The 16951-nt window shown below is 39.0% G+C and overlaps 2 protein-coding genes across 6 annotated transcripts in view; one reads left to right on the forward strand and one right to left on the reverse strand.

Annotated features, from left to right (window-relative positions):
- Nucleotides 1-16951, forward strand: part of pcdh11x (protocadherin 11 X-linked) — a 514120-nt gene that overhangs the window by 457502 nt on the left and 39667 nt on the right. The gene's annotated exons all lie outside the window — the stretch shown is intronic.
- The window catches only part of LOC134294064 (uncharacterized), a 92856-nt gene continuing 81909 nt past the window's right edge, over nucleotides 6005-16951 (reverse strand). For all 3 annotated transcript variants that reach the window (XR_010001048.1, XM_062963883.1, XM_062963882.1), the window contains one exon: nucleotides 6005-8858. Coding sequence is in view for 2 of the 3 variants with exons in the window: in XM_062963883.1 (XP_062819953.1) it covers nucleotides 6874-7635 (762 nt within the window). In the remaining variant the exon portion in view is untranslated. The remainder of the gene's footprint in view (nucleotides 8859-16951) is intronic.

Raw genomic sequence — 16951 nt, forward strand, 5'->3', positions numbered from 1 at the left:
CGGCAGGAAGGCAACAGCGCTCCATGCAGTCATGCTGGCCACATGCCCTTGGAGACGTCTACAGACACCGCCGGCTCTTCAGATTAAAAATAGAGACTTCCAAATGATTGTGTTTATCATATACAGTAGTCTCACTTATCCAACATTCGCTCATCCAACGTTCTGGATTACCCAATGCAGTCTGCCTTTTAGTAGTCAACTAGCTGTGCCCGGCCACGCGTTGCTGTGGCAAAGTATGGTGGTATGTGAAATAAAGCATTGAGGAATTGGTGGTAGTTAAGGTCAAGGGTAAAGGTGTGGAGTCCAGATAATCCAGTTAAAGCAGATAATATAAGATTATAAATGGGTTGTATAGCTGTGTGGAAGGGCCTTGAGTCTACACTGCCATCTAATCCAGTTAAAATCTGATAATTTGTATTTTATAGGCAGTGTGGAAGAGGCCTAAGTGAGGCCTAACTCTGCCTGTCCCCTGGGTGAGTGGGTTGCTAGGAGACCAAGTGGGCGGAGCTTAGCCTTCTAACTGGCAGCAATTGGATAAAAACAATTATTCCTCTCCCTCTAATTAGGACTTTATTTTTCTTTTCTTTTTGTTGTATCAACCTAGAGGCATGGATGATGGGTTGTGTTGTCAATTTTCAAGGTTGTGGGGTGTTTAGTTTTGTTGTTTTGGCGGTCGCCAGGATTCCATCACTCTTTTATATATATAGATATATTTGTAGTCAATCTTTTCCATATACAGTAGAGTCTCACTTATCCAACATTCACTTATCCAACATTCTGGATTACCCAATGCAGTCTGCCTTTTAGTAGTCAATGTTTCTGTAGTCAATCTTTTCCATATACAGTAGAGTCTCACTTATCCAACATTCGCTTATCCAACGTTCTGGATTACCCAATGCAGTCTGCCTTTTAGTAGTCAATGTTTTTGTAGTCAATCTTTTCCATATACAGTAGAGTCTCACTTATCCAACATTCGCTTATCCAACGTTCTGGATTACCCAATGCAGTCTGCCTTTTAGTAGTCAATGTTTTTGTAGTCAATCTTTTCCATATACAGTAGTGTCTCACTTATCCAACATTCGCTTATCCAACATTCTGGATTACCCAATGCAGTCTGCCTTTTAGTAGTCAATGTTTTTGTAGTCAATCTTTTCCATATACAGTAGAGTCTCACTTATCCAACATTCGCTTATCCAACGTTCTGGATTACCCAATGCAGTCTGCCTTTTAGTAGTCAATGTTTTTGTAGTCAATCTTTTCCATATACAGTAGTGTCTCACTTATCCAACATTCGCTTATCCAACGTTCTGGATTACCCAATGCAGTCTGCCTTTTAGTAGTCAATGTTTTTGTAGTCAGTCTTTTCCATATACAGTAGAGTCTCATTTATCCAACATTCGCTTATCCAACGTTCTGGATTACCCAATGCAGTCTGCCTTTTAGTAGTCAATGTTTTTGTAGTCAATCTTTTCCATATACAGTAGAGTCTCACTTATCCAACATTCGCTTATCCAACGTTCTGGATTACCCAATGCAGTCTGCCTTTTAGTAGTCAATGTTTTTGTAGTCAATCTTTTCCATATACAGTAGAGTCTCACTTATCCAACATTCGCTTATCCAATGTTCTGGATTACGCAATGCAGTCTGCTTTTTAGTAGTCAGAAATCTATTTGTATCCTATTGGAATCTATTTTCATAATAAAACATGTATCATGTTCCAACTGTTACAATTACTTTTGAGGGTAATGAAAGCAAACATTTTGTTTTGCAAATAACAAACTAGTAATGTTACTTTTAGGTAATCATAACATATGGCACTAAAAAGTTTGCAGGCATTGTGAGGGTTTTGTAAAATTTCAGGTCACTTACTTACATTTCCATTAAAAGCTTGGGAAAATAATTATGCAGTGAGTAATGCAATGCACAATTTTTTTAAAATACTTTTACGCTCTCAAAAATGAAATACTTTTGGTTGGTTTTGCAATGTGTTATATAATATACTAATATTTAAAAACTTAATTTTCCAACCTCTGCTCATAGCTGAATACTGCATTGCTTTTGCTTTAACTTCAGATTGTGTGTCATTGTTGAGCAGGACAAGAATTTTGCATTTTGTTTGTGCAACTGATCATCACAGCTAGGGGCCGCGGTGGCGCAGCAGGTTAAACCACTAAGCTGCAGGACTTGCTGACCAGAAGGTCAGTGGTTCAAATCTGTGGGAAGGGGTGAGCTCCTGCTGTTAGCCCCAGCGTCTGTCAACCTAGCAGTTTGAAAACATGCAAATGTGAGTAGATCAATAGGTACTGCTCAGGCGCTCCATGCAGTCATGCCGGCCACATGACCTAGGAGACGTCTATGGACAACGCCGGCTCTTCAGCTTAGCAATGGAGATGAGCACCAACTCCCAGAGTCAGACTCGACTAGACTTAATGTCAGAGGAAAACCTTTACTTTTAGCAAAAAAGAAAATGCATTTGAGAAAGGAAAAGGTGAGGAATTTGTTGAACCTGATATTCTTAGAAATATCAGGATAGTTGAAATCTCCTATTACTACTACATCTCTCCCTTCCAAATGTGTGGTCCTTTGTTCCTTGAAGGCACCATCCAAATCCTCAACCTGGTATGGAGGTCTGTACTAATAGACCCCCAAAATGACATTTCTTTGATTTTTTCCCCCTCTTTAATTTTTACCCAGAAATGCTCAACCTGGCCTCCAGAGAAATGGAGAAGTGTGAAAGTTGCAGGATAATTGCACTCCAGCTTATTTGAGACATTTGGTTTAAATCAATTACTATTAAAAAGGCAAAGTAACAAATCGGATTCCTTTTTACGTTATTATAACTTTTAGAAGGAGCATCTTGTGGTTTAATGCCTAGCACTTAAAGGTCATTTCGACAAGACCGTGAACTGCTGATTGTGAACTGACCGTTTTTATCTCCAGACCAATGTCAAGTGCACACCATTTCCAGATTTTCTTTCCATAATTATAATTATAGACGGTATTCTTAATAGCATAATATAGACCGTTATTTCCATCCGAGTTTCAATGCGCTGGACAAGACTAGAGCAAGTAAGTCAATGTTATAAAAAATAGTTTGAATTATGGCGTGGGAAGTGGTTGATCAAAACCAAAACAGCCCAAAATCCCATTCCTTGCTGATGATATCAGGTATGATCAGTGTCTGTGTTGTAATTGGTTTTATTTTGAATGTATAACATCATGGTCCTTGTCCTGTCATCAACTTTTGTGTCTAGTTTTGGGTTTGGCGATAAAAATATATAAAGACACCTGAATGTCAGATATTTAACATTAGCTCTGAATATCTAAAGTTATCCAAGTACAGATAACTTGGCAAGGAAAAGGCCGTTCTAGAAACTATATACTATCAAGAATATTAAACTTAGAACCTAGAATATCTCACTATGCATTAAGGTTGCAGTGTGTAAATCATATAACATTGTGAATGCATTTCATGTTCATTAGAGTTGTGCATGGAATTCGTTTCTCCCATTTCATCTGTTCTTTTGTTCCTTCCATTACCTTCTGGAGCACGATATGGGAAGCCCCCCCCCCCCCCCCGGTATACATAACACTGTAGATAACTCAAAACTGGTTTTATTGTTCACAAAAGGTTATCCCAATAAGCTGGAAGTTTCAAAGGGGTAAAGGAAAATATACATTACAGTCTTTGGTTGTTTTAAGTCCAAGGAGCTCTGCAGCTGAGAAGCTTTTCCAGGTCCCTCTTTCTCAATGGCTGTATATACTCGAGTATAAGCCTAGTTTTTCAGCCCTTTTTTAGGACTAAAAAAGTCCCCCTCGGCTTATACTCAGGTGAGGATCCTGGTTGGCTTATATTTGGGTCCGCTTATACTCGAGAATATATGGTACATTTATTATTTTTAGCCGCCCTGAGTCCCCTCGGGTGAGAAGGGCGGGGTATAAATGTTGCAAATAAATAAATAAATAAATTATTTTTCTCTATTATTATTGGTATTATTAATGTATTATTTTACTATATATTATATACATATATTATAATATATATTATATACATATAAACATATTATATACATATATTATTTAAATAAATAAATAAATTATTGTGCTCTATTATTGTTGCTACTATTACATTTATTTTACTCTATTTATTATTATTATTATTATTATTATTATTATTATTATTATTATTACACTTATTATTTTACTGTATTTATTAGTATTATTACCTTTATTATTTTACTCTATTTTTATTAAAAGGATACATAAGCACATTTACATTGAAGAAGATGAGAGTAATGATTTAACCAGAGTTGGACCGTTTTATCTTAAATTACGGTTTTATGTAAATATTCAAAAATATTTAACCTACTGATGCCTCAATTAATATAATTTTATTAGTACAGTAGAGTCTCGCTTATCCAACGTAAACAGGCCAACAGAATGTTGGATAAGCAAATATGTTGGATAATAAGGAGAGATTAAAGAAAAGCCTATTAACCATCAAATTAGGTTATGATTTTACAAATTAAGCACCAGAATATCATGTTATACAACAAATTTTACAGAAAAAGTAGTTCAATACACAGTAATGCTATGTAGTAATTACTGTATTTATGAATTTAGCACCAAAATATCATGATATATTGAAAACATTGACTACAAAAATGTGTTGGATAATTCAGAACATTGGATAAGTGAGTGTTGGATAAGTGAGACTCTACTGTATCTATTTTTATTTCTGAAATTTACCATTCTCGGCTTTTAGTGGAGTCAATGTTTTCCCAGTTTTTTGTGGTAAAATTAGGTGCCTCGGCTTATATTCAGGTCGGTTTATACTCGAGTATAGACGGTAGATATATGGACATATAGATACACACACACACATACACAAATGTCTATGTATGTATGTGTATATATATATATGTGTGTGTGTGTGTGTGTGTGTGTGTGTGTATATATATATATATAATATTCCAAGCAAGGATCATGCCTTGCTTGGAATATATTTTAATGTTCCGTGCTACCCATAATTATAATATTGTTGCCATCTCATTATGGCAGTCAAAATTCAGTAATATTACTGTCTTCTTTGTCACTCCTGACCCCCAAAGTGCAAAAAAAATTTTTAATTAAAATTACGGTTTAAAGGAAGCCTTGTATTTCAAGGAGAGATGTGTTTTGAAGCTTGTTCAGATAACTTCAAAGAAGTATAGTAAAGGAAAGCGTTATTTGCCCAATCATTGCTAGAGAGATCGGTGCTTGAGAATTAGGCAGACTTTGTTTTTATACGGCCTCGAACGAACACCAAGGAGCCTGCTTTGCAAATTGAATTGCGTGGCCGAGGGCTTCTTTTCATGGGAAAAGCACAAAATAAAATGAAAATTGTCTCCAGGTTGATTCTCCCGTTCTTTCCTCTCCCCTTCTTCAAACTCTCGCCCTGCTGATTATAAGTACACTTAACAAAACAGAAATCAGCATGAACTTCACCAGTTGCGTTTCGAGATGAAAAGTTCTTAGCTCAGCATTTGGGCTCCCAATAGGCTTTTAATCAAGGTTATGGAAAAGTCCATAAACTTTCTGCTGAATATTTAACAAGCTGGAGGTCAGAGAAGAAGCAGCACCGCCAAGGACAAGTGAAATGAGATTGCAATCAGAAGTGGAGTGAAGAAGACCCGGCGCTAAGCAGGCCTTTGTCTCCGAGATAATATCTGGCAACACAAGGATTGGGCAGACGTATTTTAACCCCCTTCTCGGGTTTCTTTTGTGAGACTTAATTTTCCGAGGACGAGCTGCCAATAAGCAAAAAACTGATGAATAGAATGTGGTAGGTCGATTGATTTTCGTCTCTGGCTGGTCTTCAAGAATCCTGATTGAAACCAAGCCTTGACAATACGGAGTCGGAATGAGCTCTAACCACAGAATTACAAGCACACCTTTGTGTGCTTAATTTTTCGGCACATAAGCAATTTCTGAAAGTCTGGTTTAGAGGGATAATAAAAAAGAATCAAAGTCAAATTTTATTGCAAACATCTAGAAGGTAGACATTTTTCAGACATTAGCTTGAAGCAGCGTATTGAACATCAGCTCTCATTGCTTCAAAAGAAATTGGATGTGGAGTATAAGCCGACCTGAATATAAGCCGAGGCACCTAATTTTACCACAAAAAACTGGGAAAACATTGACTCCACTAAAAGCCGAGAATGGTAAATTTCAGAAATAAAAATAGATACAGTAGAGTCTCACTTATCCAACACTCGCTTATCCAACATTCTGGATTATCCAACGCATTTTTGTAGACAACGTTTTGAGGTTTAATCTGGAAAAAGCTCCTTGGATGATAGACAAGCCATCTCGGTTAATTTGAAGTGAAAAACAGGAGTGTTCTTTGTAATCACTGAAAGCTTCTGCTAGAAGCAGTTACAGGCTATTTAGTCAGTCATGAAAAAAGGAAGAATATAAGGTGATCCTTATGAAATGGGTACCGAGCTCCTGATTGCTTTCAATAACTAACAGTCAAACTATAGATAAAACAGCATCATGTGGTATAAAGTGTATTTTCCTCTGGGTGGTACTACTAGAATCAGAGAGAGGAGAAACCATGTATTTAAATGGCTCTTTTAAAAACAATCATCACCCAGAAATATTTTACGAGGGTTGGATGAAAAGTAATGCCTCCACCATCATTTCTGCAGTTTGGATGAGAATATTTTAATAAATAAAACACAGAAATAATCCTTAGAATGTGCTCTTTAACTACCACTATTCACTTTTCCACACAATCACCAGACAATTGGATACATTTCTGCCAACGGTGAACAAGTTTTCTGAAGCCGTCACGGAAGAAGTCGACACTCTGTTTCCGCAACCAGCGTCTCACAGTTCTCTCAACATCTGATAGCCAAGCAAAGCAATAATGTGACCCACACGTTCTTGTGAAATGCCGATTATGCTTGAAATTTCTCTCTGAGTGATACGACGATCGTCCTGAATCAAGCTGTCAACCTTTTGCTTGTGGAACTCGGTGGTTGCTGTCACAGGATGTCCAACTCTTTGTTTGTCATGCAAGTCAGATGTTCCCACCTCAGCATCTTTAAACTTACTCGCCCAACAACGCACAGGACTCACATCAACACAATCCCCATAAACAGCTTGCATTCTCTGAGGAATCTCCTTTGGAGTGACACTTTCTGCTGTCAAGAATTCAATGACTGCATGTTGCTTAAGTCGCATTGACCAACCATCTGCGTAGGGTTCCATACTTTGCACTTTAACAACACAACCGTTCAATGCTAAGGCTTCCCCGTCTACGCAGGGTTCCATACTTCGCACTTTAACAACACAACCGTTCAATGCTAAGGCTTCCCCGTCTGCACAGGGTTCCGTACTTCGCACTTTAACAACACAACCGTTCAATGCTAAGGCTTCCCCGTCTGCACAGGGTTCCGTACTTCGCACTTTAACAACACAACCGTTCAATGCTAAGGCTTCCCCGTCTGCACAGGGTTCCGTACTTCGCACTTTAACAACACAACCGTTCAATGCTAAGGCTTCCTTGTCTGCACAGGGTTCCATACTTAACACTTCAACAACACAACCGTTCAATGCTAAGGCATCCCCGTCTACGCAGGGTTCCATACTTCACACTTTAACAACACAACCGTTCAATGCTAAGGCTTCCCCGTCTGCACAGGGTTCCGTACTTCGCACTTTAACTACACAACCGTTCAATGCTAAGGCTTCCCCGTCTGCGCAGGGTTCCATGCTTCACACTTTAACAACACAACCATTCAATGCTAAGGCTTCCCCGTCTGCACAGGGTTCCGTACTTCGCACTTTAACAACACAACCGTTCAATGCTAAGGCTTCCCCGTCTGCACAGGGTTCCGTACTTCGCACTTTAACAACACAACCGTTCAATGCTAAGGCTTCCCCGTCTGCACAGGGTTCCGTACTTCGCACTTTAACAACACAACCGTTCAATGCTAAGGCTTCCCCGTCTGCGCAGGGTTCCATGCTTCACACTTTAACAACACAACCATTCAATGCTAAGGCTTCCCCGTCTGCACAGGGTTCCGTACTTCGCACTTTAACAACACAACCGTTCAATGCTAAGGCTTCCCCGTCTGCACAGGGTTCCGTACTTCGCACTTTAACAACACAACCGTTCAATGCTAAGGCTTCCCCGTCTGCGCAGGGTTCCATGCTTCACACTTTAACAACACAACCATTCAATGCTAAGGCTTCCCTCCAAATGGAACTGTAGAGGAGAGTCTACTGAACTAACCAGTACCTGCCGCAGACCAGCACTGACATCTGTTGAGGAGTTACGAAGTTCATTCAACCCTCATAAATTCTCAGATTTTTAGAGTTTAGGTCTTGTCTATGCTGATGCAGTAGTGCATAGTTACAGATAAATGAAGTAGTATTCACAAAGAAAAGCTTAATTGGGAGGCTTAATGCAACAATTGAAAACAGAAAAGAGAGGAAAAGAACAACACCAGACGACGAGTACAAATCTTCTTCTCCTTCCTTTAGTAACCCCATTGGTAGGAGATTTGCTCCATCTCCTCACTGATCCCATGCCTCTCCCTTGCAGAAATCCTTTACTCTCTGTTTCGGGAAAATTAGAGAGGCGCTGCCTGCATGGCTCTTATTTGAAATACATGATTTGTTTCTCAGATGGAGACTTGCATGAACTTTCCCTTTAGTCGGTTCGGTCTTTATCATTTTTCATAGCTAAAACGCTCCGCAATCTGTTAAAGTAGAGTCGAGCTGGTGCTTATTAGCTTTGCAATCAGCGGGAGATTTTGTAGGGTGATTTGAATTATACATCAAGAGGGGACTGCATAGTTTTGCACCTGTGGAGGAAACGTTATTAAAATTAATATTGCTCACCATGCTAACGTATCCAGACATTATTATGGTACTTCATGCTTCGGGATGTATTGTTTTTCATTCTAACTTTACAACATGTTTTGACCTTCGGAACAAGCATTTTTCTGCCTGAACAGGGAGGGAAATGGTTCTGAAGCTTAGCTTTTTTATATAAATGAGTCTGGAATTTAAGGAAAGCAAATAAAAGGTGCATTGGCAAAGAGAAGCAAATGGGACATTTTGGATATGAAACAACAGAGTCTCTGCTCATAAAGTTATAGATCTCATTGAGTAACAACATTATAACCAACGACAGGGTCACAGTACTGCTTATGACACTTTTTTTTCCAAGTTTGAGCCTGACCTGGCTTCCCTTTTTGGTCATAAAGAGATTTTAACTTAGGCTGAAAAGATGCAGATCTTATATGAAGGAGCTGATGGACTAATAGATGGCCTTTGTCTGGTCACCTTCTGTCTCCTGTTGAAAACTTTAACAAAATCTATTATGCAGTGCGATATTGTCTATATTTTAAAGCTCAAATTGATAAGGAATTGTCTCCATGACATGAATTATTATTATTATTATTATTATTATTATTATTATTATTATTATTATTATATTTATATCCCGCCTCCATCTCCCCCGAAGGGGACTCGGGGCGGCTTACAGCAAAATCAAAATACAGGTGATGATAAAATATGAAACATCAAAGGACAACAACAAAAACCAATAATAAAATATACACAATAGGCAAAAAAACACAACACAGAATTAAAACATCAAATTAAAAACAATGAGGTTGCAATAGTGGATAAGCAAGCCCCCTCTTCTTTTGTTGGAAGACCTTCATCCTTCCATATCCACCACTGAAGGTTTTTTTTTTATCATGTCAGAAGGGACTTGAGAACATACTGCATGTTGCTTCTGGTGTGAGAGAATTGGCCATCTACAGAGACGTTGCCCAGATGTGTTACCATCCTGCTGGGAGGCTTCTCTCGTGTCCTCTCAAGCTAGAGCTGACAGATGGAAGCTCACCCAACTCGCGGATTTGAACCGCCGACCTTCAGGTCAGCAGTTCATAAGAGTCCGACCCGTTGCACCACCATGGCTCCAAACAGTGAAGTGTCTGGCAGACATTAGCCAATCTTGTTGAGATTTATTTAAAATTTTCCAATCCAGGATCTCCTATTACAAAACCAAATGCTGTTTTTCAAGGCTAAAAACTAAATTGATCCAAATTAATTCGTTTCAAACTCAAGAAGTTTGAACTCAATATCTTCAAGTTAGTCTTCTGGTTCACATTTTATTGCTTTACTGCTTTCTCAATTCGGTAGGTGATTTTTGTCATTCTTTCAAAAAAGAAGGTCGTCCCAATATGCCTTCATTTCCAGATGTTAATAGTTGAAGTTTTTTAAAAGTATAATTTGAACAAAGAAAAGATTTTGGGCATTGCAGAAAGTGTTTCCAACCCCTCAGGGACATGGCGATGGGAGGGCAGGGTGGACTCCAGCTCACCCAGACCGTTTCAGCAATTGCTCAGTTCACTTAGCACGACAACCAACCAACCGCTGGGCTAAAGAGCGCTCTTAAATAATCCCTTTAGATCTTCCTTTGATCCAGGAAGATCAATTACTGACTAAACCTATCTCCAGCTGGTAGAGTAGCCATCAACACTTTTCCTCCCCAGCGGAACTCTGCAGGGTGGAACCTCCGTTTTCCATTTTTCACAGAATGCCCTTGACAGAAAGTGGAGTTATCCTTGTTGTTGTTGATATTTGCTATCAAGTCAACTTCAGATTTATAACATCCCATGAACAAGAGACTCCAAGATACCCTGCTATTGATATCCTCACTCAGATATCGCAGATGCAGAGCTGTGGCTTCCTTGATTGTAGTGTGCCTCCCTCTTTTCCTATTGCCTTCTACTTTACTATGCCTTGCCATTTTTCCAATGAGTCATATTATCTCGTGATATGATTATTTACAGTATTTATATTCCGCCCTTCTCACCCCAAAGGGATTCAGGGCAAATCACAATGCACATATACATGGCAAACATTCAGTGCCATTAGACATACGACATATAGACAGACACAGAGGCAATTTGACATTTCTCAGCTTCCGGCTTCATGAGCGTATGCTCAATTCCGGTCACAGGGGGAATCCTGTGTGCACGGTCAATATCCCCTTCTGTAGCTGGAACCTGCAGTTCAATCCACCATTCACTCAATGAAGTGATCAGATCATTATCACTTATATACTCTGGTATACCAAATAATAGAAGGTTCCTACGCCGTTGGCGATTCTCCAAATCTACCACTTTTATGGTGGTAGTTTTATGGTGTTGTAAATTAGTTAAATTAGCGGTACCTAAATGTTCTACTCGACAGATGCAACTGTCTTTCGGGTTGCTTAGGTCAACAGCGAGCTAGGCTATTAATGGTCGGGAGCTCAATCCGACCTGGGCTTCGATCTCATGACCTCTCGGTCAGTAGTGATTTATTGCAGCTGTCTCCTAACCAGCTGTGCCACAGCCCGGACCCTGTCACATTTAGTTCTAGTGAGAGATCAGACTTGATTTGCTTTAATACACATTCTACAAATGCCATGGACCTTTTAGCAGGCCATCGTCTTTGTAGAATTCTTCCCCAGCATCACATTTAAAATTGATTGATTGGCTTTCTTCACTGGCCAGCATTCAAACCATACATAGAAATCAAAAATATGATGGACTGGATGATTTAAAATTGGGTACTTAACAATATGTCTTCAGTACTTGAAGAACTTAACTAGGACACATCAATACTGACCATTGACCATAAAAGAGCCTTGGATCAGCTCTGTGGTGGCCAAACATTGCACAGAACTGATTCAGGATAATGCGGGTCAAAACCATCTAAATAGGCCCTAGATCTGCATTAAACGAAGTCATAAAATAATCTGAATTCTGGGCCAAAACTTGGGAGTTTTCTATGATTTATGTCCCACATAAACAGTTAGGTCAATTCCAAGCTTGGGTGGCTTAAGGACACTGGATGTCACTTACCGTCCCCTGAGTTGAAAAAAAATTCACATTCTCTGCAACTGTTTCCTTTCATTTCGGTGACCTTTTCTATATTCAAGTCATAACAAAAACAAGTACTAAATATAATAGTAGTAACCCGTACGCAATAACCAACTTCCGATCCAGACTGAAATGGCCAAAGAAGTGATGGAGAGCTTCTACTCTGTCGAATGCAGCCCAAGGTAGAGATTGCGGCCACTTTTTATGTCTTTCTCATAGACAATGTAAAATATCACATAACTGATGCAGCCATAAATTTGCTAATTATTTTTGGAAGCAAACCGAGACAATTAATAACAATAAAAGATATTTTCCCTCGCCCTAAAATAAAATTAAATCATGATGATTTCCTTTCTGGTTGGATATTTGCTTTGCATAATAAATCCAACATATTGTTAAATAAAAGCAAAGCTTGTTATTTAGTTTAGCCTGTCATGTTCTTCTATGCTTGGCATCCATATAAAATCACCTTATTCATAAGCTGAGCATTTATGCAGTAAAGGAAGCAGGTGCTGCGCCTTTTGCTGACATTTCTATAACGCGTTGCGCACGCATTGCTTATGCCACCATTAATCCTCCTGCAGTTTAGGATTATGATATGAATTAGCATACTGTCTTGAGAATAATCTGCCTCGAGTGTTAGATGGCATTTAAAGTAGATGTCAGGAGGACATATATTGTGCTGTCTGCATTTATTATTATATCATCTGCCCCACTCGTTCTGACTTAGAGGCAAAGCTCCTTCCGTCACCATCCTCCAGAGATGTAACTTCTGAACTACAGTCTGTTCACTTACCAAAAGTCATGGTTTTTGGGCCTGTTCATGAGTCATGTCTTGCTGCAAGTCACAACACAGCCTATCTTGGAACCGAGCACAGCCTCCAAAGATGCCGAAAGATGGGAAAGCCTATATATATATATATATATATATATATATATATATATATATATATATATATATATAGTCTGTCTTGTCATTGTTATAATTGGCATTGAATGTGTCGCACCTCAGGTTAGCTTCACCTTGCTAAAGACACCAGGCTGCACACAGAACATAGTCCTTTATAGTTTACTAGCTGTGCCCGGCCACGCGTTGCTGTGGCGAAGTATGGTGGTATGGGAAATAAAGTATTGAGGAATTGGTGGTAGTTAAGGTCAAGGGTAAAGATTTTCCCCAGACATTAAGTCCAGTCGTGTCTGACTCTGGGGGTTGGGGCTCATCTCCATTTCTAAGCCGAAGAGCCGGCGTTGTCCGTAGACTCCTCCAAGGTCATGTGGGATGACTACATGGAGCGGCGTTACCTTCCCGCCGGAGCAGTACCTATTGATGCACTCACATTTGCATGTTTTCGAACTTCTGGGTTGGCAGAAGCTGGAGCTAACAGTGGGGGCTCTCTCCGCTCCCCCAATTCAAACCTGCGGCCTTTCAGTCCAGAAGTTCAGTAGCTCAGCGCTTTAACACGCTGCGCCATCAAGGGATATTATTTCCTAAAGGCTGTGAATATACAATATTTCTGATTGGTTTTTTTTGTTTGTTGGAGGCAAGTATGAATGCTGCAATTAGGAAAAATGATTAGGATGTAATGGCCTTGTAGCTTTAAAGCCTGGCTGTTTCCTCCCTGAGTGAATTTTTTGTTGGGAGGTGTTAGCTGGCCCTGATTGTTTCCTGTCTGGAATTCCCTTGTTTTCAGAGTGGTGTTGTTTGCGATATTTTATGTGCTTCTACTGTCTGTGGCCCTGAGAAAACAGGATTTGCCAGACTTTGAGGATGGGAATACTTTGTTGGGAGGTGTTAGCTGGCCCTGATTGTTTCCTGTGTGGAATTCCCCTGTTTATTTACTGTCCTGGTTTTAGAGATTATATTGTTCTGCATTATTCTATCCCAGTAATTATTTCATATTAAAGAAGAATCTCATTTATCCAACATTCGCTTATACAATGTTCTGGATTATCCAACGCAGTCTGCCTTTTCATAATCAATGTTTTTGTAGTCAGTGTTTTAAATTCATTGTGATATTTTAGCGGTAAATTTGTAAATACAGTACAGTAGAGTCTCACTTATCCAACATAAACGGGCCGGCAGAATGTTGGATAAGCGAATATGTTGGATAATAAGGAGGGATTAAGGATAAGCCTATTAAACATCAAATTAAGTTATGATTTCACAAATTAAGGACCAAAACATCATGTTAGACAACAAATTTTGAAGAAAAAGTAATTCAATACACAGTAATTCTATGTAGAAATTACTGGATTTATGAATTTAGCACCAAAATATCACGATATATTGAAAGCAATGACTACAAAAATGCTTTGGATAATCCAGAACGTTGGATAAGCGAGTGTTGGATAAGTGAGACTCTACTGTAAATACTACATAGCATTACTGCGCATGGAAGTACTTTTTCTGTCAAATTTGTTGTATAATATGATGTTTTGGTGCTTAATTTGTATAATGATTACCTAATTTGATGTTTAATTGGCTTTTCCTGAATCCCTTCTTATTATCCAACATATTCACTTATCCTGCCGGCCTGTTTACGTTGGATAAGTGAGACTCTACTGTATATTTCTAATCTTATATTATCTGCTCAGAACTGGATTATCTGAGGCTCCTTCTTCACAGCTTTATAAAATGCACACTGAAGTGGATTATATGGTAGTGCGGAGTCAAGATAATCCAGTGCAAAGCAGATAATATAAGATTATAAATGGGTTATATAGCTGTGTGGAAGGGCCTTGAGTCTACACTGCCATATAATCCAGTGCAAATTAGATAATCTGTGGAAGAAGACTCAGTGAGGCCTAAATCTGCCTGTCCCCTAACTGAAACCTGGCTGTCCCTTGGCTGGTTGCTAGGCAACCAAGTGGGCAGAGATTAGCCCTCTAAACTGGCAGCAATTGGATAAAAAAATTATTGCTCTCCCTCTAATTAGGACTTTATTTTTCTTTTCTTTTTGTTGTATCAACCTTGAGGCGTGGATGATGGGTTGTGTTGTCAAATTTTGAGGTTGGGGGGCCTATACTTTTGTTGTTTTGTGAATTGCCGTGATGCCATCACTCTTTTATATATATAGATTAGAAAATAAGCAGAAAATAGTTCATAAAAGGTAAAAGTTCATTTCCCAAAATATAGTTACAAAAACAAGGCTGTAATCATCAAATCCATAGAAACATAGGCATGAAACAAGTTCCTTTTTAAAAGAAGCCAAAGTCCCAGCAACGAGAATACATCCAGGCTATGAGACAATACAGGAAAGCATAGACTTGATTCTTGATTCAAGCTAAGAAGTTGCTTTTGACAAAGATCTCTCTTTCAGAAGACTGTTTTAATAGCATGACATGAAGGCATTTCTTTGCCCTTTGACCTCCCTCTTATTTGCTATTCGGAGGCTTCTACGCAACCCCTGAAATTCCAGCCAACTAACACGATTGAGGGAAGCGGCCTCATCGTCAAGGCCGTCAAGGCCACTGAGCTCGTTAGTGTTATCAGATCTACTCTCCCCTTCTGCTTCTTGCACCTGAAAACCATCATCAGAAACAACACCATTTCTTCCCATGGGAAAAACTCCCTGCTCTTCATCTCCACAGCAGGAACACTCTGCACTTGAATCCTATAATTCCCATTCAAGTCATCTTGAAACTCATCCTGAATCTGAATCCCATCATTATGCACTTGCATCCCAGAATCCTCATCAGAGTCACACAAAGGCGAAGGCTGAGTCACAAAAGAATGTCTGCTGTATATGTGTTCTGTGACCCACCCTGAGTCACCTTCGGGGTGAGAAGAGCAGAATATAAAAACAGTAGAGTTCCGGTTATCCGACATAAACGGGTGGGCGGAATGTCGGATAACCGGAATTTTTGGATAATAGGGAGGCCCTATTATCCCCTCCCAGCAAGTGTGGGCAGTTGCCGGAGGGACAAGCCCCATCCCTCCGGCCAGCGCCCACCCCGGGTGCTTGCTGAAGGGAAGAGTCTCATCCCTCCAGAAAGCATGTCGGATAATACGGTAGGTCGAATAACCGGAAGTCGGATAACTGAAACTCTACTGTACTGTAAATAAATTTTAAAAATTAACTAACTAAATAAATAAAATTTTCAAACAAAGCATCAGATATACCATAATACAAAAAAACTATATATATATAAAAGAGTGATGGCATCACGGCGACCTACAAAACAACAAAACTACAGGCCCCCCCAACCTCGAAATTTGACAAATTTGACATCATCCACGGCTCTAGGTTGATATAACAAAAAGAAAAGAAAAATAAAGTCCTAATTAGAGGGAGAGGAATGATTGCTTTTATCCAATTGCTGCCAGTTAGAAGGCTAAGCTCCTCCAACTTGGTCTCCTAGCAACCCAATAAAAAATAATAAAAAACACTAAAAATTAATACAATAAAATACTATAATAACAGAAAATAACTAAAAATAATACAAGAAAATAATAAAATATAATAAATAAAAATATAACTTACAATGAAATTAATTAAAAAATTACAAATAATGTCAAATAAAAATTACACAACAATTTTTAACCAATACCACCACCACTTTGCCACAGCAACGCGTGGCCGGGCACAACTAGTATGATATAAAATCAATCAAATTGATAAACACATATAAAAACATACAAGATGATGAAACAATATTGAATTTAAAAAGGTGAAAGACATTATCTGTTTTCCAGTTTTGCAGTCTCACACCAGAGCCCAAGTCACATGAAGCAGTTGATAGATGCTCAGAGTGCAGTACTGCTATTCTGAAAGGGCCAGATTCAAGAAAAAAATCATGGGAGCAGTGAGAGTCTTTAACATCCCTAGGAGAAGGGCTATTTGGTCATATAAACAGCTGCAGTCTGAAGAGGTACAACCCAGAATGGCTTTCCCGTCAAGCGGAATAAAGTGCAGCCATTGAAAACTGGGAGTAGAATGAAAGCCATTTCTTAGTGAATAATTTTCTATAGTCCGTTCTGTACTTCAGGAAACAATTGTACTCATTGGGTC

The sequence above is a fragment of the Anolis carolinensis genome, unplaced genomic scaffold (genome assembly GCF_035594765.1).
Source record: "Anolis carolinensis isolate JA03-04 unplaced genomic scaffold, rAnoCar3.1.pri scaffold_12, whole genome shotgun sequence".
NCBI classification, from domain to species: Eukaryota; Metazoa; Chordata; class Lepidosauria; order Squamata; family Dactyloidae; genus Anolis; species Anolis carolinensis.